General features: G+C 35.7%; 4 protein-coding genes across 5 annotated transcripts; 3 read left to right on the top strand and 1 right to left on the bottom strand.

Annotated features, from left to right (window-relative positions):
* Positions 1–1,201: 1,201 nt before the first annotated feature.
* Positions 1,202–8,472, top strand: LOC116134853 (branched-chain-amino-acid aminotransferase-like protein 2). The gene is given in 19 exon segments (XM_031420506.1): positions 1,202–1,551; positions 1,659–1,758; positions 1,949–2,020; positions 2,147–2,239; positions 2,400–2,537; positions 3,603–3,661; positions 3,802–3,904; positions 4,397–4,585; positions 4,686–4,786; positions 5,314–5,368; positions 5,533–5,619; positions 5,821–5,872; positions 6,030–6,115; positions 6,721–6,774; positions 6,940–7,023; positions 7,230–7,301; positions 7,462–7,542; positions 7,854–7,889; positions 8,029–8,472. Coding segments are annotated over 19 exon segments (1,671 nt in total). The 5' UTR covers positions 1,202–1,471; the 3' UTR covers positions 8,158–8,472.
* A 779-nt stretch (positions 8,473–9,251) lies between these two features.
* Positions 9,252–9,918, bottom strand: LOC116134852 (60S ribosomal protein L26-1-like). The gene has a single exon (XM_031420504.1). The coding sequence runs from the start codon at positions 9,850–9,852 to the stop codon at positions 9,412–9,414; it is 441 nt and encodes a 146-aa protein (XP_031276364.1). The 5' UTR covers positions 9,853–9,918; the 3' UTR covers positions 9,252–9,411.
* Positions 9,919–11,738: 1,820 nt separating this feature from the next.
* On the top strand, positions 11,739–16,565 carry LOC116134999 (kinesin-like protein KIN-1). The gene is made up of 16 exons (XM_031420698.1): positions 11,739–11,822; positions 12,108–12,254; positions 12,370–12,472; positions 12,681–12,724; positions 13,395–13,424; positions 13,504–13,626; positions 13,732–13,757; positions 13,845–13,926; positions 14,374–14,415; positions 14,494–14,527; positions 14,670–14,745; positions 14,817–15,033; positions 15,113–15,204; positions 15,554–15,668; positions 15,742–15,921; positions 16,133–16,565. Exons 2-16 carry the CDS (start codon positions 12,141–12,143, stop codon positions 16,313–16,315), a joined length of 1,461 nt encoding a protein of 486 aa, XP_031276558.1. The 5' UTR covers positions 11,739–11,822; positions 12,108–12,140; the 3' UTR covers positions 16,316–16,565.
* Positions 16,566–17,865: 1,300 nt separating this feature from the next.
* LOC116134960 (GDSL esterase/lipase At1g54790) lies at positions 17,866–21,035 on the top strand. 2 transcript variants are annotated; one of them, XM_031420636.1, is made up of 5 exons: positions 17,866–18,144; positions 19,663–19,863; positions 20,015–20,181; positions 20,278–20,548; positions 20,659–21,035. In XM_031420636.1, exons 1-5 carry the CDS (start codon positions 17,907–17,909, stop codon positions 20,925–20,927), a joined length of 1,146 nt encoding a protein of 381 aa, XP_031276496.1. In that variant the 5' UTR covers positions 17,866–17,906; the 3' UTR covers positions 20,928–21,035. The 2 variants fall into 2 exon arrangements, with proteins under 2 accessions (XP_031276496.1, XP_031276495.1); XM_031420635.1 differs by lacking the exon at positions 17,866–18,144 and adding an exon at positions 19,082–19,444.
* Positions 21,036–21,581: the final 546 nt, after the last annotated feature.

The raw sequence follows: 21,581 nt of genomic DNA, 5'->3' as shown, positions 1-21,581 counted from the left end.
ATCTTATTATAATCTATGGTAGAATATTCAATAGGCAATTTTTGACTAATTAATCTCAATTTCCTATTTTGATTAAAAATTTATATCAAAGTTTATTGAAGTTAATACCGGGGTTTTTGGGCCAACTTGCGTACACTTCAACTAATCATCGAGATCCATTGAACACCTTATAAACCCAATAAACTAGGTAAATCCAATTGGATACCACCACTGCAACCAGCATCTCCAACTCTATAAAACTCTTATGTCCCCAACAACCATTTAGTCACCGTTCACTAGTCGAGAGTTCGTGTTCATCAGTCCTTTTTTGGTGAAGTGGTGGATGGCAAACGGTGAGCTGTCGTAGCTGGGAAGGTTATGGTTTTTGTAGAGGAGGATGTGAGGAGTCAAATGGTGGTGGTGGTCGCCGTTCAAAACGGTCGGAAACTGACAAAAACCAATCACATGTTGCCACTGCCATGGCCGGCGATCGGTGAGTGATAAGGGGTTGTGAAGGGTAAGGTTTTGTAGAGGGGAGGATGGGGGTTCAAATGGTGGTGACAAGGGTGATTTTGGGTGGAAGAATCACTGGAAAAAGGGCGAAAAACGTCAGGGACACCATATGCTAATATGCGTCGAAGGACTGTTAGAGGGGGGGATCTATTAACGTACACCGTCCATGCAAAATGACCAATTTACCCCTTTACCGTTACATCAAACATTTTTCCGTCACTTTAGGGGTAGGAATCTGAAATAAATGTAACCAAGAGTACCAACTTAGGATTTTATTAAACCTTGGGTGGGAATGTGTCGTTTACTCTTACACAAATAATACTAATGTAATTCAAACTCCTTAAAAAAATTTTAAATAAATACCAGTAATTTTTTACTAGGGTCTGTCTCTAAATTAATTTTGTAAGGACTATGTTTAAATACCATTAGATTTATCCATAAAAATATTATTTTAGTCCAAAGATGATACGTCCAATGGGAATGCAATGTTGTATTCATTATTTTCTTGAAAGTTATTTTCCTTTTTTTTAACATAATTTTCAATCAATTGAGGGTTAATCCGATCGTATGCTAAGTTAAAGGACCAAAATGTTAGTATTTGAAATTAGTGTCCTCAGTATACGCTTACGTCAAAAGCCAGAATAGCCGCTTTCCTTTTCTTAATTGAAGCGAAATGCAGGTAGACCTGTCTTAAGCTAAAGACCGAACATGCCAGCAGTTACGTGGAGATATGTTGATGTCACGGATACTGATGTAACTATCTTGTCTGCGCCCGGTACAGCTCCAAGCCGCAACAGTTCTTTCTCTTTCTTAGTTTCCTTTTCCTAGACGTAGCTCAAACTGAAACTAACTGTTGAGTTGAAAGTTACAGTAACCCAGTTGAGTATTTTTCGATTTTGTTGTGAGCCTTTAGACTTATAAGAGCCGTCCCGAAAGAAACATCAGTTACAGTGACCCCATTTGGGTCTTTTGAAGAATAATGGCGGAAGAGATTGAGGTTATCCACTCATGGTCTGCTCCGGGATCAATCAGCACTAGTCTCATGTACTCCTTTGGTCAGGTTGATTTCGATGGTTTCTGCTTAGATTCAGTGTTGGTGAGCGTTTAGTTGTTTTCTTCGATATGATATATGAGTTTGTGTTGTGTTGTGTTTTGTTTTGTTTTCTGAGGGATGACATGGAAGTGCTTGATGAACCTCCGTATGCAACTTTTCTTCGGGCGACTGGTGTTGATCGTCCATATAAAGAGGAGCTTCTGTCGAAAATGGTATCTTCAGCCGAGGCTTTTTCCATCTAAATTTAGTATATTCTTAAACTCGTTTGCTTATCTTAATTGGTTGCAATTGTGTTCTAGTGGGACTTTTCATCTTAGATTGTTGTTTTTGTTTTTTGTCTCTTTGAATTTTAGGAAATATGTTGTGTTTAAATCACCCATTTGGTTGTGTGCTGGAGTGCAGGAATCTGATGGACATAAGGTTGTAAAAGATATTATTTATGGTCCAGGAGAAAAGAAATATCGGTTTTGAAAGGTAATATATAAAATTACTTCATCAAGAATTGACCCTTTTACTGATTGTGGTGATAATTGTGCTTTATGATAAGCAGAGGAGTAATTTTTCTTTTGGTGTTCATTTTCCTTTCATCATTGTCTGCAGCATATGGTAAAACAACGGGTAACTGGTTTGCCGGATGATTTGTTGAAGAAAGGAAAGCACATTATACTGATACAAAATCCTCTTGACATAATAGTAAGACCAAGTTTCTTCATTTGATCTTATATTCGGCTAATTGAAAGTATACAAATAATGTCATATAGCAGCAGAGTGGAGTAATGAATTCTTGAAACCATTTATTTATTATGTAATTGACTTGTTTACTCTGTATCTTTGATCTGTTATGCAATGTCAGCAATCATTTGGCAAGTTTGTTCGTCCATCGGTTAAAGAGTTGGGTTTGACTGATCTGCTCGCCGTGTACAGTGAGCTCTGTGAGCTGGGAAAAACTCCAGTCATAATTGATGCAGCAGATCTTCGACAAGATCCAGAGGTTATAATGCTTTAAATTTACAAAATATTTCTTGTGTATTCACTACTGTATGCTTTAAAGTCATTGAAGAAATAATATATACAATGGTGCAACATTTATACCGATCTAGCCTTGATGTATAATCTACATTTATATAATTAGAATCATGCTTAAACAATAAATTGAAGGATTTTGTACTCTGTACACATCTGAACATCAGTTTCTAATTACCAAGTCCGAGGGAATGCCTTCTAACTAATAAGCAGTTACTTTTAGATCTGCAAATAACATGGGTGATCATAAACATTACTAATGGTTAAAAACAATGAGACCTATGAATACCTTCTCTACCTCAACTTCTCACAACACAATTTCCAGAATACTCTCAACAATCACAACCAATCAACACACACAAACCACAATAATCAAGATCATTCAAGCACAAAACAATAAGAAATTAGAGTATCAATTAGCAAAAGAAGGAAATATTCACTGAATGAAAAATTGAACCAACTGGTCTTCGAGGGCCAGGACCTCCCAACAAGTCACACACATAAAATTCAGCATATCCTCCCACTAACTCGTATCCTCTCTTTTATTTTGACATTTAGATTATAGTAACAGTCTATGCCACCTGTCCATAAAGCTAATTACCCCTTTTGTCCCCATTTCTCTTTCGTTTGTACCACTTAGAAATATCAGGTCCATCAGAGACACACTAGCATAGAAGATTCGTTTTCTATTTTACAGAAGGAAATTGCAAGGTATGAATGTGGCATGCTTCAAAGTCATTATATCCATAGATCATTACTGATTTTCAACAATCTAATTCTTCAATGTGATGGTGAAATATAAAGATTTCAGGTCCTTGGGACTTCTAAGTATTAGACTCTATTGAGGCTCGAAAGATGACATGAAGTTTGTACTTTTGCATGAACTTTATATGTTTTGGAGTGGATTTTATTAACACTATCTCAAATTGATTCTATTTATATCTGGTTAGAAGTTTGTAAAATATATGAACTACTTGTTACCCTTCATGCTATTTTTTTGGCAACTGTTTACTGTTTTTGTCTTCATGTGTAGGCCGCTTTACGCAGCCTTTGTGAAGACTTGGATATTCCTTTTCAAGCCGCAATGCTAAGGTGCACAAATGCCATCTCAGTCAAACTCTTCAATTGGCTTCATTTACTCTATATTTAACATTTTTCTTTTTAAAATCAAAGAGTTATATACATGCGTAAGTTGAAACATTCTGACAAGTTTCTGGTCCAAATATAATCAGATGGGAAGCTGGTCCCAAACCAATAGATGGCTTTTGGGCACCATGGTGGTAAGAAAGTGCACACAAATCTACGGGCTTTAAGCCACCAAGAAAATATCCTGAGGTATGTGGTTTGTGCATAATGTTTCCTTGTTAACATGAATAGACTACTAATCAATGGTGGAACTTAATAAGTCATGCAACTTATTTAAAGAACCTCTCCTATTTTTCTCATAGAACTGCTCTATTTCTTTCAATAAAGATATATGTGACTGGAATGATGAAAATTGATTTTGATTTGGCATCTCTTATGGTGTTGAATTCCACATTGAATAGTGTCTCCTGATGCTAGAAATAATTAACTGAGGAGATTGCTTAGATCATAAAGGACTATAAGGTCAATTGATGTTCTTCCAGTATTGACCTGTAAAGTTGCAACTTCCTTCCATATTTACTCATGAGAAATCATCTGTTTATCACCTTGGTATTTTCTTGTGGTGGTGTCAGTCTGAATTTGATTTTAGTATCTGTTGGAAAAGTTTATAGAAAATCTAATGACTAAAATGATTGAATATTGGCTTCCCTAGCTTTTGCTCTCATCATTTTTCATTTTCAGCCATTTCAATTATCTCTTTATGAGTTGCTGGAGCAAAGTCTACCTTTTTACAACATGCTACGGCGTCATGTACGAAAATCTTCATCCCTATTGAAGACTCCCTTACCAGAACCAGATTTTCCAGTTCCTGCAAATAAGAAGCTGCTTGCGTGGGTTGGTGATGAGATTCTACCCCGCGATGAGGCAAAGGTACTTCATTATGGAAGGGAATCCATGAGCTGTTATTGGACAAATTGTGCATTTTAAGCTTATCACTTTCCAGGTTTCTGATTCTTGTCACCTCTGTTAGGTTTCTGTGTTTGACTCGATTGTCCAAGGTGGTAATGGTGTGTGGGAGGGACTTAGAGTTTACAATGGGAAGATATTTAAGCTTGAGGAGCTTTTAGATAGGTCAGTGACAGAAAGCTGAATGTATCATATTTTAGTAATGGTTCTATTTACCCAGACTTCTTTATTCATTACATTAACATACAAAATTAAACTTTGAAAAACCCTGAGGCAAGAAGCCATGTATGGAGTTTGGAAATTCTTAAGACAAATATAAGCCTATACATCTGAAAGAATGAAGCACAAATTTAGTCAAATTCTCATTCTGTTTTATTTTAAATATATTTAGTTTTTTCAAAAAAGTGCTGCATTTCCTTGAAAAACCCAGTTGGTAGAGCTGCACTCTTGCAATTGGGTCATTGCGATTACAGGTTGTTGCCATATTTTACTCCTATATCATGTGCTGGAGCTATTAGTTCCAGAAACGCCTACTTTAAAAGATGCAGTCACCTAAGTTGCACTTCAATGCGTGATAACCATTGGTTCTTTTGCAATCAGAGAAATATTTAATTTGCCTTTATTTTGACAATTTATGGAAAACTTTTCAATCTACAAAATAATTTGAGTTGGATTTACTTTTTTGTCAATAGGATGTTTGATTCAGCAAAGGCTCTGGCTTTCAACAACGTTCCAACCCGCGAAGAGGTAAGGGTTTGAGTAAGAATATACGTCAACTTGTACTGACTCCAATACATTTGGGCTGATTATTGTATTATTTTGATGAAAAGAAGTTGTTTGTTATATTGTCTTTTGCCTTTAGTTTTGAATTTCATTAGTACTTCGTAGTAACATTCTGCTACAAATTGCAGATTAAGGAAGCAATTTTCAAAACTCTCATCAGGAATGGAATGTTTGATAATGCACACATCCGGTTAACACTTACTCGTGGAAAGAAGGTTTATGATCTCACTTCCCCTCTTTCTTACTAACATGTTAGCTCAACAGATATATGCTGTGTCTTGTTGTTCCACTTTTTTTAATGACAGAACTCTTTCATGGTTTTACACCATGCATTTATGGTCTCTCTCATGTTTCATTTTCATGACCTTTTGGTACTGCATTTTCTTCACTGATTTGCAATATTCTTGTCTTTTCAGGTTACTTCTCGCATGGGCCCAGGATTTAATCTGTATGGCTGCACCTTAATTGGTAAGTCAATTCCAAGTCTTCAACACTGTGGATTAATTACATTGCTGAACAAATATTTCCCCTTGCTAATGCATGCGGGCTGGACAGCCATTAAGATTTGGTGTTTGTTTTCACAGGCTTTCTTATGATACATTTATTACTAAATCTGAAAATGCAGTGCTACCTGAATGGAAACCTCCCGTCTATGATAATACACATGGTGTAACGTTGGTGACAGCAACCACACGTTGTAATTCTCCATGAGTAAGATTCTTGGTTTCTTTATTGTTTTTAGTTGGATTGCTTTATACACTTCATACCCACCCTTCCAGCATCTTTGCATGACAAAGTTGGTATGTCCCTTGCATCCATTAATTAGATTGGTTTTCTTAAGGAATCAAACCATCAATTTCATACTACATTCTTGAAAAACTGTCAATTTCATTGATGATATCTTTTTCGATGGTCTACCCATCATCCTTTTCAAGTTGACATCAATCTGTCAAGCTGATTTGTTTTCAAGGCAGGAGGTCTGCCCTTCTGTATCTTTGAGTTTTTCACCCAAATAATTATACAAATATTTATTCAGAAGAAAACCAAAAAGTGTGTTTCCATAACAGGTTGTGAAAATTGACCCAATATTTTTGGTTGAGTGTTCCATTGTCCGTGTCCTTGCGCACTGATTTTGTGTTAAGCAATTCAGTATTTATTCATATTTAAAATTATCTTCAGGGAGCTGGTTCATGAATGTGGTAAGTTTTTAATCTTAAGTTTTCTTATGAGTTTTCAAATTATTGAAGGTGTATGTGACTGGCATGTTTCCATGCTGAATTTCAGTTAACAACAACATTTTTCTTCATATTTTTCAGAACTTGGATTCAAAGATTCATCACAATAACCTCCTCAATAACATACTTGCCAAGGTATTATCCTATCAACAGTAATACTACTTTTCCGAATTCAGTTTGACTGCATTTAAAAGTTAAATGTGTGCTTTTTGATTGATCATTCTTGCATATTACGGACAATGTGAATATTGTGACCTTTTTTGTATTGCATTTTGACAGAGTTAGATTTAATTGGTGCAGATAGAAGGGAATAATGCAAATGCTGCCGATGCGATCATGCTTGACAAGGATGGTTATGTCTCTGAGACAAATGCCACAAATATTGTAAACCTACATTTCTGTTAAAGTTTCTGATTTTGGACTGCATGTGAGTAAGGAAGGTTAAGATTCTTGTTGCTAAACCATCTTCCATTTCTGGCTCTATCTTCCTATTTAAGTTCACCTTTCTTATTATGATATAAGTGTCTCCAGATACATGTAAGTTTTCTCATTGAATATTTTAGAGGTTTCTCATCTTTATTGATTTGCAGTTTATGGTGAAGAAAGGTCGTGTTCTAACACCTCATGCTGATTATTGCCTTCCCGGTATCACTCGAGCAACTGTAAGTTGTAATAAACTTTCCTATTCATAGTAAATTTTATGCGCCGTTACATTCAATAAGATAACAAAGGCTTAAGCTTCTTATGTTCTCTGTTCTCAAGATAACTTTCTATTGATAAGAAGCTTGGTATCCTATAATTGATTCATTTTTGAGATTGCAGGTCATGGACCTTGTGGTGAAGGAAAAGTTAGTCCTAGAGGAGCGACGAATCAGCCTATCAGAGTTCCATACTGCAGATGAGGTTGGCACGCTTATGTTTAGAATCTCGACCGAGTACCTTTAAGATAAACATTCGCTTCAACTGTTCAATATCATTTTGATTATAGTATACTCTCATTTTGATTGAAGTAACATATTTGGGAGTTACTCTCATTTGAAAAAGGGTAAATTTTTGATGTTTTTGAAGCAAACAATCAAATCTGATTGTCTGTTCTTCTGAACTAAACAGGAAACCACTGAATATCATTTTTATGCATGCCATTCAAGTTCATGTTATTACTTATTACCCTTTTATATTATTCATTAATTACAGCAAGAATGGATGCTCTACAGGTTTGGACGACCGGAACAATGGGAGAACTCAGCCCAGTAAGTTTTTTCTTTTTCTTTTTTTTAAGATGATGAATTGTAGCAGCACGACATGCATGATAGATTAAACCGGTTGAGCCATATTCCTCCACCATGTGTGAGAGCTGGTTAGATCATGCCGAAATTATCTCCTTGACAGGTTGTGAAGATCGATGGGCGCATAGTTGGTGATGGAAAAGTTGGACCTGTGACTCAAAGATTGCAAAATGCTTTCAAACAATTGACAGAAGAGTCAGGAGTGCCTATACCATCCTACCATGAGACTTGAACAATGGATCTCCATAAAGGTGTGCTTTCTTCGCCTACTCCTTATTCAAATGTATGCTTTAGTTTTTTTTCAGTTCGGTCATTATTGATCAATAGTACAACACAATGGAATTGCAGTTGCTTCCCCCCAAGTGAATGAAGATATGAGTGTATGAAGCTTTTACCTATTGCCGGGCTTCAATAATAATGCAACTTTATATTCCATCTCCATTTGAGAACTTATATTTTCCGCAATAATAAACTCAAATAAAATAGAGAACCTGCATTTGTGATCCAAGCTTGAATAAAGATCTTCAATGATATTTGATTTCATATATGATGGGACGATCTCACTTTTTTCAACAAGTAAATCATACACCACAAAACATGATATAACCAACCAACATCATAATCAGTCTACTTGTCGGAGATGGACTTGGTTCCCTTCTCCTTGTCCGCCGCTGCATGTCATTTGATTAATTACATCATTATGCCGAGAAACCTATGTGATTTTACATGCTAATATCTCAACCGAATTTAGGTTGACCGGAAATTTCACACTTTCATTAACTACAGGAAGTTCAAAACAAGAGTGTCGCAACCAGATTATCCATTTGCATTATACAAATGGATGATTTAAAACATTGACTGGAGTTGATACCGCGACTACTCAAACTTAAGCCATAAGCTATTTTCCAATAGGGGTTTATCCAAGTAAATGCCAACTGGTTTCAACATTGGGTAGATAACGCCACCAACATATCGTCTTTCTAATCAAACAAATCAGTGATTACTTACTATTTCTTCAAACTGTGACTCGAAGACTGCAAAATGCACAAACAATTTTCAGAAGAATCAAGAGTGTCTATAACATCCAACCATGAAACATGAATAATGAAACTCCACAAAGGTGTGTGCTTTCTCTGCCTAATCCCCTATTTCAATGTACACATAGTTCCAAAGTTTGATCAATGCTAATTATAAATTCTAGGATCTCATCATTGAACAACACTACAACAACAGAAGAATTGCAGTTGCTTAGTTCTTCCCCATTAGATAATCTATATGCACAATGTTGTACTGCAGTAATAACCTTTTATAAAATGGAGGAATTTGTGATACTTCAATGATATTTCATTTGATATTTGATAGAAAGATCTAACATTTTAACCTGTCATAATCATAAAACTATCTTTAACAACAGTACCATAACAAATCATCCTAATGAAACATGAAATAACATAGAGTCAAACAAAAACACAAACCCACAGCATAATCAGTCAACATTCTGCATGATATCTTCCGTAGTGAACTTGGTCCCCTTCTCCTTATCAGCGGCGGCACGTCCCTTTGCCTTGCGGTCGAGCAACGACTTGCGGTCTTTGTCGAGTCTGAGTTTGGTAATGACCACCTTCGAAGGATTGATTCCGACGTTCACGGTCGAGCCGTTAACCTTCTCGCGAGTGATGCGCTCGATGTGGATCACCCACTTTCGGCGGTACACTTGGACGACTTTGCCCTCACGCCCCTTGTAGGTCCCACGGACGACCAGGATCTCATCGTCCTTGCGCACGGGCATGGATCGAACATTGTACTTCTGGCGGAGGTCGGTGGAGAGCGGCGCGCTCATGAGGACACGTCGCACGCTTGACGGAGCCGTGAAGTGTGCCTTCCGGCTCTTGCGGCGGGAGGACGAGACTCTGGGGTTGTACTTCATGGTTGCTGTGGGAGCTAGGGTTTTGCTGAATCGGCAGGTGGAGGGTTAATAAGAAGCTGCTGTAAGAGAGAGTCGATTTATACAGGGATATTATCTTGAGGACCCCTAATGTTTTTGTTGCTATTGGATTATGAACTTGTTTTTTTTATTTTTTTAATCAAAGTTAACCTTATAGTTTTGAAAGCTTACACTGGTACCCCTTAACTTATGATTAGCATCTAAAGGTTAGAAGCGTAATTTTATTGCTGTAGCTGTTCAGTAAACAAGTTGTTTGCTTTGGTGGGTCAAATTCCTTTCAACTTCGGTTGATATAGTATCATTGTGGTATTCTTTTCTTTTGACAGTATTATTTAAACACTTAATTGGGATTCGAGCTTCCTATGATTTGGAATTTTGATCGGAATCTCGTTTATATATAACAAATTAACAACAGGTCGATAGTAATTTTGTGATATTTTGAAATTAATAGCCAACCTTTTGAAGAAAACTTGCCTAAGACACGCGCACTTTGTCAATAGCTGATTTGGTGAGATGGGCTTTAGAATAAACAGCCTTAGGGACGTTTGGTTCAGAGAATGTTAGATTACTGGAAAGTTAGATTATCTAAGATTACTGAGAATTTTTAGGAAAATATGTTTGGTTAATTGATGAGTATGTTATATTAATATGTTTGGTTGATATGAATAAATTGATAGGTATGTTATTTAAATTACTGAATTATTCTCTAATTAAATATTATTATTATATTATTTTTCAATATTGATTATTATTTGGATTATTATAACCCCCTTGCATTTAAAAACTTAACAAAAACAATCCCATATAAAAGTTTGGAAAATCAACAAAGCACCCCCACCAATCCAGCCATTGCCGGCCGCCAGCAACCACCGCGGGCCGCTGACAACCTAACGAAGCATGAAAGACAGGAAATGACATTCGTGCGTCGTATGACCATTTCCGGCTAGAGATCTGGCAAAAAATGGCCAGACGTGATAGATCTGGCCGTTAATGGCCAAATCGATGATCGATCTAGCCATATCGGCGCATAGTGGCCATTTTCGGCCTTCCGTGCACTATTCCGACGGCGGTCACGATTGGTCGAGACGGTGGTTACGGCAACAGGCGGGTGGGGGTGGTGGCTTGGGTGAGCTGCAATTTGTTTTGAATTCAAGGGTAATTTTGTCCAAAAAGTTAATTAATTTGGGTGAAATAGTAAAAACTATATTCATGTAAATAAATTTAAAAATAAGGGTATTATTGTCTTAAAATTTTATTAATAAGGGATAAAATTGTAACAAAAAAAGATTACTTTGGTAATCTTAGAATATCTAAGAAAATGGAGGTAATCAGATTACTTCTAATATTACTCACAAAACGCCCCCTAAGGTTTAATGTAAGTAAACTAGATTCGGAGGTTTAAACAAGTGGTATTACAAACCCAAGTTTTTGTTTAACTTTTTTATTTTATTTATTAATTTTATAATTTGTATCTTTTATACAATTATTGTTAATTATTCTATCATAAAAAAAATACTAAGTTTTTGCTATGTCGTCTTTTCATTTAGTAGTTATACGACATGTCGTGTAGTTTGGGACAAGAATGTAATTTACTTTAAATATAAAAATCTAAACTCCCGCCAAAAGCTAACCTATAAATTCAGACTTGAGTCTCTTTGTTAACGAATTAAATTGAAAATTTTTACTGCCGGTCCTGTTTGGTTGCTGAGAAAACATACGGTAAAGGAAACGAATTGTCTGTCTTTTTCTTTTCTTAATTTTCAAACTGTCCTCAAGTCCACTTACTTTGGAGTGTGATTCGGTTATTCGGCTCTAAACCTCCACGAACTCCGCGTTTCACAATAATCGAATCATCTCTTTGTTTGGATACTGAGAAAATGCAGCAACAGAAGTAACGAAAACTTAGAATTTTTGTTTCGAAATTCTATTTTCCTTTCCTTTTAATTTTCACGGTAATCAAACAACTTCGCTCTACTTTTATGTACTTTTCTCTTTCCCTTAATTTGTGACGAATTTGAATCGTCCTTTTTTCTAAATTATAATCTCCGGTTATTCACCGAAGGTTAGGTTTAGTTTGTACAATTAGTTTTACGTAATTTTCTTTTCCTTTGTTTTCTCGGGAACCAAACGCACGAACAAAACTGTATCGATCATATTTCTTGATGAGTTTAAAACATAACTGTTTTCTGTGTTTTATTGTTTACGTCTAAGCACTCGTATATCTATTCTTGTTACAGATTTGAGATCTAGACTTCAAGCAGTACAAAGCAATGTCGAATATAACAGTCTGTGCTCGATTCAGGCCTTTAAGTTCAAAGGAGAAAACTAATTTCGGCAATAGTGTGTGCATTCGCGGCATCGATTCTGAGACTTTCATTTTCAAGGTCCTGTTTAATCACAATATCTGCTTACAAGCACGTGAATATGTCTCATGTAGCGTCTTTGAATATGCATGCTATAAGTCGGTAAATCTAGTGATTTTCGATGATTATATAACAGGATGACAAAGAAGAAGAGTTTAAGTTTTGCTTTGACAGAGTGTTCTATGAGAATTCTGAGCAGGTTGATGTTTATGAATTTCTTGCTCTGCCTATTATTCGAGGTACAAACTTGTAGACTTTTTTTTATTTGTGTGTTTGTTTGAATGTTAGAAGTTCTTATTAACTGATTGTAAACATAATTCTCTGTTTCCTCTTCGAGATGTAAAAAGATTGTTTTCAGCGTCTTCTCGAGAATTAATTGAACTTGTCTTGACTGTTTTTCTCCTGTCATGCTTTTAACTATTTACTCTGTTCATCTTGATGATACAGATGCTGTTAATGCTATAAATGGGACCATTATCACTTATGGACAGGTGAAAAATATTTGGGTCCAAAGATGCCTGTGTCTTTGAGTTGATTTTACTCTGCATATTTGCTAGTTTCCAAGTATTTGTAAGTAACTCAGATCTGCTTATGCGTATGTATGTACACGCACACAAATTGTATAAGAGATAATTAGATGGATGATTCGTTTTTTTAATTTTTTGAGCGGGAAGGATTATTCTTTGCTATCCAATCAGACATGAAAGTGCCTCAAATTAGACAATTTTGAAAGAGGAGTTGAAGTAGTGGTCAAAGATATTATGATTAAATGATTTGCTTTTAATGTGACAGTAGTCAGGAGAGAATCTGAAATAGTATGAATTATTGTCTTGATTATATTTAGAGAACATTGAAGACCAGAAACATTCTTATTCATTTATCCAGTTGGAAAGTCATCTCATGTCCCATCAATTCATTAGCCTAGGTGATCCTGTTCGCATTCTTTGCTATAAGAAATTATTCCCTCTGTTCCAATATTTGCATGATATAAAAATCATGTCCATTCAAGATCCAGGCGACCTTTATGTGGAACTGCAAGAGCTGAATCGCGCACTTTCTTTGCCACTGTTTTTCATAAAACATTCTTTACTTTTTTCATTTGATTTCACTATATCATATATTTCTATATCACTGACAAACCTACTTATTCCTTTGGGACAGACAGGTGCTGGGAAGACATATAGCATGGAGGTGATTATATGATTTCATATGTACATATTCCAGAAATACTAGTGATTTTAGCTCATATATGGAAATGTTTATCAAACAGGGTCCTGACATCCTGGAATCTGATGAACATAAGAAAGGATTACTCCAGAGAGCGGTAAATGGACTATTTGAGTGCATCAAATCTTCAGAAGAATCAGTCAAGTACACACTTAAGTTTTCAATGGTATGAGAAACACTTAGTGTTACTTTAATCTTGGACTATTTGCTGGCATTAGCTGAACTATCAGTGATACAGTTTTTTTCTGAAACCTCTATGTGACGCCTGTAGGTAGAGATCTATATGGAGAAAGTCAGGTGTGTTTCATGCAGAGATGTAACCCACACTCTGGCCTAAGTGTAAGTTGGAACTAAACTGTGTCACTGATTTTTTTTTTTTCTCAGGGACCTTTTAGATTTATCAAAGGACAACATACAGATTAAGGAGAGTAGAGTGCAGGGAATACTGTTATCGGGAGTAACAGAGGTGATCACATTTCTCACTAACTGGTGTGGATAATCTTAGCATTCATTATTGTTTTGATTTTCACTTAACACGATACAACACAGGAGTAACACTCGATACTAAATTTTGCATGGGCATACATGTGAAAAGTAGATAGTTTCTGTAGTTCAAGCAATCGATTTTAAATCTTAGATTGGCGAAGCGTATAGCAGTCAATGTCAAAAGAATTAATTTTTTTTTTTTTAAAGTAATTTAAAACCAGCCAGCCTTGTTTCAATTTTTTTTGGCATTTAGCTTTAGATATTCCATGACATTTAATAGCAACACACCCCATTATATCAGGGTACTTAAAACTGAGACGTTTGTATCAAATTGGAAGCCAAATATCAATTGGCTGTCGAATTTCTTGATCAATATTACTAAATTATTTTTACAAAGAGCCTTTAATAGGTTTCTTCTCTTTTGCAGATTTCTATCTCAGACCCTGCAGAAGCAATGCAAAGCCTATCTGTAAGATAGGAACTGCATGAGAGCTTTAGTCTCACTAATATAGTATATTAACTTCTAATATAAACTTTGAATTTGCAGAGTGGGATAGCAAACAGAGCAGTTGGAGAGACCCGTATCCTTTGTTATCTCCATTTTTTATTCGATGAACTCCTTATTATGCAATAGTATAAGGAAGGTCTACATCATAAACATTAGTGGTCTTTTTCTTTTAGATGAACGTCATATGCTATTTCATTAACCTTAATATGTGACAGAAATGAACATGGCCAGCAGCAGAAGTCATTGTATCTACATATTCACAGTCCAGCAAGAACTAAATAGAGTAAAAAGGTTTTATTTCTGCCCTAGATATGTTAAAGATTTCAAAGTAATTAATCCCTAACATTTCAGACTGTTGACAGGGTGAAAGAGGGAAAATTTGTTCTTGTGGACTTGGCAGGGTCTGAGAAAGTGGAGAAAACTGGTGCTGAAGGGAAAGTTCTTGAAGAAGCCAAGACCATCAACAAATCCCTTTCGGCCCTCGGGAATGTAATAAATGCTTTGACCTGTTCACCGGGAAAAGCAAACCACATTCCATACCGTGATTCCAAGCTTACTCGGATTCTCCAAGATGCTCTTGTTAGATTCATTCCTTTCAGCTAACTCTTCTCAGTCTCATCAAGGTTGAACTAAGGATCTACTGTTTTTCATCTTGCAGGGAGGAAACTCCAGGACTGCCCTGCTGTGTTGCTGCTCCCCAAGCTCTTCAAATGCACCAGAAAGTTTATCTACTCTTCGCTTTGGCACAAGGTTCATAATTAGAAACCCTCCTTGCAGAGAATGCTATTGTACTGTCATACACGGAGGATAATAGTAGGAAATTAATTGAAAGGGAAAGAAATATTTTTGCAATATTAGCACCAACGGTTTTTCTGTTGTCATAGGGATAACTGTCACCGTACTGAACTTTTTAACTGAAACATTGAGCGTTAGAGTCCTTAATTAAGTGGATATTGTTTGATAATGATTTGTACTCCTCTATTCAAAGTTCAAAACATCCTTATAATCAACCCCCAAAAAATGTACAGTCATAATCATCAAAATAATAAGTTAGTATGGGGTCATTCACTGGTGTTTGTCGTTTTAACTCTTGTGGCAGGGCAAAGCATATAAAGGCATCACCACGTGCCAATAGCAGGGAAGAAAATTCTGGTAGAGATCATGAAGCATCATATGCAACTAAAGTTGAGTCAAGTGAGAGAATTCTACATCAGGTAAGCATTATGTTTCGGCACTTTCTGTATGCACCTTTTACACTAGTTTCTGAGACAATCTGTGTTCATATAGTTGAGGGAGAGACTGGATTTTGAAGATGTGAAGTTACTTGAAGAATTATTCACTCTGGAGGGAATATTCTTTGAACCTAATTCAGTTGAAGACTTGGAATTGGCGTATGAAGATGTTACCTTCCGAACAATTTCCTCACTGAAACAAGCTGTGGAAGAGCTTACATGTACTGTTGAGGAGGTAAGACAAATCTAGAGAAGAAATTCGACAATTTTCTTGGAATTGAATGGTTTACTATTTCATTCAGTCCTTGTTCTCTACACAATGCCTTTTGATTACTACAATTAAATTCAAAGATGAAAGCTGAGATAAAAGAGAATGTAACCATTTCATATATAGTTATATGCATGTTTTAACAGACACAATTACTGGGATTTTCTATTTTTTGTAGCTCAATACTGAGAACAAGGTCCTCAAGAGCAGAATGGCAGCTGCTCAAAGGATTGATGCTCTGCTTAAAGAGACAGAAGAAAATGGAAATGCAAGTTTTCTTCATAAAATCTCAGACCTCCGCAAGTTAGCTTCCGTGGTCTGGCCATTCTCTGTCGTCAAGATACTGAAATCAAAACTATGATGCTTGCACCAGGAGAAAGGTTATATTATGTAGTACTTGCATATGCACTGCTTACCTAATAATAATTCTCCGCCTTAGATTTTAAGCAATGAAGTAATTTGATCATTCTTGCGTAGAAGGATTTGAAAATTCTAGACACCTGAAATGGAGATACCATGATGCTGAATTGCCTGGTTATGGTTTGTAATATAACTGAGATTTTCAGGATTACGACTAGGTCTGACTAGTTCACGCACTAATAAGACTAAAAGCATGACAACTATTGATTACCAAATTCGAGGTTTGTTGCACCATACGTGTACTTCTTTCTTCTATCTTTGAAATTGCTGTCTCTGTTGATGGGCTCTGTCTCCTTTCTTGTATAATTTACCACTTGGGACTTTATTTTTTTATTGCTGAAAGGTGGAATTGGGTAAACTTTGAGTCATGGGTAAAGAGTAGGAAGGAATTCTGCTGGCATTATGTTGTTTACAGACTAAAGAAATAATTTGAGTACACATGTGCTTGCCATCCATTTAAGGAAAATTCAACACCTTTGCAGCTTTGCTTACACAACTCTCTCTGTTCCACTTCCTTCTCTAACGCCTCACGCTTTCCCTAATTTCGTCTATTGCCCCAATCCCATCATTTTTCTTTTGACTTAACACTTCTAATTCAAAAAGTTAAAACAATAAATTTTTGGTCCCTGAGGTTTGGCCTAATACATAAGATCCGGTAGAATTGAAGTAACACTTAGACCCTTATCAATTATAGTTATTTAAAAGAATTATTCTAAATTTTAAATAAAATTATCCATTAAGAGCAGTTTATTCATTTTTTAATAATTATGTTAATTTTTAATGTTGGTTACATAAGACAAGATAACCGTCGTTGGGTAGTCAAGTGATCAATTAAGACTTTTGGGTGTATTACTTAAGAGGTTATGCGTTCGATTCACTTTAGCCTTTAATAGGGGTGACAACTAGAGCTTTTATTCTGTCGATAGTTTCAGAATCTTGAGAAATTAATTGAAGTGTATGTAAGTTGACCTAAATACCTTCGATGATTTTAAAAAAAAAAAAAGTTGGACAAGGTAAGGAATATAAACCTTTTGAGTGATAAAGTGTCACCTAAGTGTTGTTATTAGATTTTAATGGGACTTAACATGCTGAACCTCAGGGACCAACATGTATTTAACTCATATTACCGTTATCGATTCAATTGTTATTGTATACATCTAGACTAGGATAAATAGACGTGTGAATTTTTAAATTAACAAATAGTGTAGCCCTTTTCCCAATAGGCCGCAAAACAACATTGGGATTCGTAGAAGAAATAAAAATTTGTTTCACGAGATGCCTTCAATAAAGAGCAAGTTGATAATGTGATTGGCATAAAAGATACTGTAGATACGGACCCAGAAAAGAAAATCTTTGCTTTTGGCTCTCATATTTGCCTTTCTGTAAGTTAAAGCAAACCTTTCACTCCCTTTCGTACATATAAAACCCACCCAACTTTTTCTTTATCATTACAAGATTTTTAATACCGTTCTCGGATTCAGTTGTTGGCATTGTTGCCCAGTAACATTCGTACTTATTATTACTAACTAGCCATGCCTACTGCCAAGTCCTCTATCATCCATATTCTGACCTTATTCTTCATTTTTAATCCCATTGCTTATTCTATTGACTTCAATTATCCTGCAGTCTTCAACTTTGGTGACTCTAATTCAGACACCGGTGAACTTGATGCTGGCCTTGGCTTCCTCCTTGACCCTCCTAATGGACAGATTTACTTCAAAGAGTCAGCTGGGAGATTCTGTGACGGCCGTCTTATCCTAGACTTTCTCAGTAAATTTTACCTTATTAATATTAAATTTTTGTTTATGTTTTAAGTTTGTTTGTTTGTTTGTTTTAATTTAAAATATATATAACATTTAATAATAAGGACACCTGAACTACTCTTTAAACATTTAAATTCACATTGATGAACCTTCATGAATTTATAAATTATATCTCACTTTAAGTTGACTATAAAAGAAAATTATTTGCAATAAAACTGTGGCAAACCCATTATGCCTATTTTCTTCATTGAACATACTATATAGTATATACTCTTTTGGTGGATTCATATTGATCCCCTTAGGTTTGATTAAATAACAAAAACCCCCTTGATAACTAGGTGTGAGCATGAGTAAAGGATAGAACTAAAACCGGCAGGTATCTACCCCTCGGTTTTATTTTAGAAAATTGGAACAGGAATTTTCAGGTTCGGTTCTTGTTCCTGTAGTGTTGGAATTGGGAACTGGAATCGAAACCAATGTCCGGGTAACTTGGTAGAAACCATGATTAAATTATAATTTTTGTAAACTATTGAAGGCGTTTTTATAATTTTTTGGAAGGTATTTGTCATTTTTTAAAAAATAAGGGGATAATAAATTTACTCGAGTACCCAAAATCAAAATCTATGTTTCAAGTTTCAGTTTCAGGTTTCTAAGAATCGGAGCCGATCGATTTCAATTTCTTAAAAAATGTAAGTACCCAAAACTAATCACCCTTATTGATAACCATTACATAGCTTTTAGGAATAATACTACTTACAAGTTAATAAATATTTATTTAATTATTCCTAGATGGTTTTATTTTTTATTATTTCAAAAACCTCGAAAGAATTTTTGTCGTATTGTCGGTAACTCCTGTTATTTGGTCATCGAAACATGATGAAACAACTGTGTTTTTTTGGCTTTTCATTTAAGCTTTCTATAATTTGAAGCAAACTTAAACTACACCCATGAGACCCCCACCAAACTACCTTCAATCATGACAGGTTTTACAAAAACTAATATGTAGTCAGTAGTTGGTAACTAAAATTTATTTGAAAGCTACAAGCCCTCTTGCTGAAGCTCCTCCATCTCCATGGCTACCAAGCCCTGGATTCTCCAAATCTTCGCCTTCGTCTCCTTGTTGTTCCCTGTAACTTATTCCATTGACTTCAACTTTCGGGCTGTTTTCAACTTTGGAGATTCCAATTCTGACACTGGTGCTCTTATTGCTGCTGGCTTTGAGCGCATTGATCCTCCTTTTGGACAGATTTATTTCCGGAAACCATCTGGGAGATACAGTGATGGCCGCCTCATTATCGATTTTCTTAGTATATCACCGCCATTTCTTACAACTCTTTTAGCATTTACATTTTCTGATTCTGTATGCAGATTGAATTCAACTATATTCATTACAACTCTGCTTCCTTCCAGCTTAATCCCCTATTTTCCCCTGTTTCCTCTGTTTTTGATTAGAAATTTTAGTAGCTCTTTGTTGATTTTTCTGTGGTTTGGTTTAAAATTTTAATTGTTTGGATAATTTTTGCAGTGGATGCAATGGATTTGCCATTTCTGAATGCATATCTGGATTCAATAGGTGCTCCGAGTTTCCAAAAAGGATGCAATTTTGCAGCTGCAGGATCAACTATACTTCCAGCAAATCCAACATCTGTTAGTCCATTTTCATTTGGAATTCAGGTGAATCAGTTCCTTCGTTTCAAGCGTCGCGTTCTCGAGTTGCTAGCTAAAGGTTTATACTTTATACATGGATCCTCTTAAGTTTGGATTTTATGCATAACTTGTTTAATTAACTAAATGTCATTTAAGGGTCTTCAATGCTGGAAAGACATGAGATTTTAAGAAACACTAACAGAAACCCATTTTGTTTAATGTAATTGCAGGTAAAAAATTGAACAAGTTCATTCCATCAGAAGACTATTTCAGGAAGGGCCTTTACATGTTTGACATAGGCCAGAATGATCTTGCTGGTGCATTTTATTCCAAGACATTGGATCAAATTGTTGCATCCATTCCAACAATTTTGGTAGAATTTGAGACTGGCATAAAGGTCAGATTGGAAACAGTTGAATATCACATTTCATTTTCAATTAACTGCTCCTTCTGATCACTTAAAAACTGTTCGATTCATTCGTTTGTTGTCCAGAAACTATACGACGAAGGAGCTAGGCAATTTTGGATTCATAATACAGGACCCCTTGGTTGCTTAACTCAGAATGTAGCTAAATTTGGTACTGATCCATCAAAGCTGGATGAGCAAGGATGTGTAAGTGGACATAATCAAGCTGCTAAACTCTTCAATATCCAGCTTCATGCTCTCTGTAAGAAACTCCAAGGCGATTATCCGGACTCGAACATCACATATGTTGATTTATACACAATTAAATCAAACCTCATTGCAAATTATTCGCGATATGGTTAGCAGCTCGTAGTACTTTCATCACAATTTTTATCTCAATATTCACTCTTCCCCATTTCAGGAAATTCTAAAACTAGTTCATCTCTTTTCGCTAATTTCACATTGCAGGTTTCGAGCAACCTATAATGGCATGCTGTGGAGTCGGAGGTCCACCATTAAACTATGACAGTAGGATTTCTTGTGGACAGACAAAAGTTATAAATGGGATCACAGTCACAGCAAAAGCATGTCCTGACAGCACTGAGTATGTGAGTTGGGATGGAATTCATTTCACAGAAGCTGCAAATCAGTATGTATCGTCGCAGATACTCACCGGGAAATATTCTGATCCACCTTTCTCAGATAAAATGCCTTTCATTCTTAATCTCAAGTTCTGAAGACATATCATGGTTATTTTAGTAACTATCTTTTTACTTCTTAATCTAAAGACTCCAATCTGTACTTGCCACTAATCTGAGTTTGGATTCTTCATTCCTTAATATTAAGTTATAGTATCCGAAAAACCATATTTGTGTGTTGTTATATTGTATGTTTGTTATTATTTTACAAGAAAAACATGATAACCAGCAACATGTAATGTCTCTAATTGAGTCCCATTTTGTTAATGAAGAGCCTGACATGTGGGTTAATAACCATATGAACATCCTCCTTTTATAATTGGTATAAGATCATATCATCCTTTCGGGGTGAACGTCGGACAAGGCGATCTAAAGAATGCAGTTACACAGCAGTCGGGATCGATCCATGGACTTCAATTCTGGAAACAAGAGATTGAATGAAATGACTCAAATTAAGTCCCACATCGCTAACGAAAGATGGTGTTTACCCTCCCTTTACAAGCCGGTTTTACCTTAACAAAATAATAGAAAAGAAATTGCAATCTTTAATCCAATCAAATCCATGTATCATCTTATATCTAATCGGTAACTATCAAACTAACACAAGGCTAATTGCCCTCCTGCTCTACAGTGCCTACTAAGCCATGCATATTCCAAATCTTCACCATTATATCCCTCTTGTTACATGTAACA

This window comes from Pistacia vera, unplaced genomic scaffold, assembly GCF_008641045.1.
Source record: "Pistacia vera cultivar Batoury unplaced genomic scaffold, PisVer_v2 Contig292, whole genome shotgun sequence".
Taxonomy (NCBI): Eukaryota; Viridiplantae; Streptophyta; class Magnoliopsida; order Sapindales; family Anacardiaceae; genus Pistacia; species Pistacia vera.
Note: the sequence above shows the minus strand (reverse complement) of the source record. Positions and strands in the feature narration are given on the sequence as shown.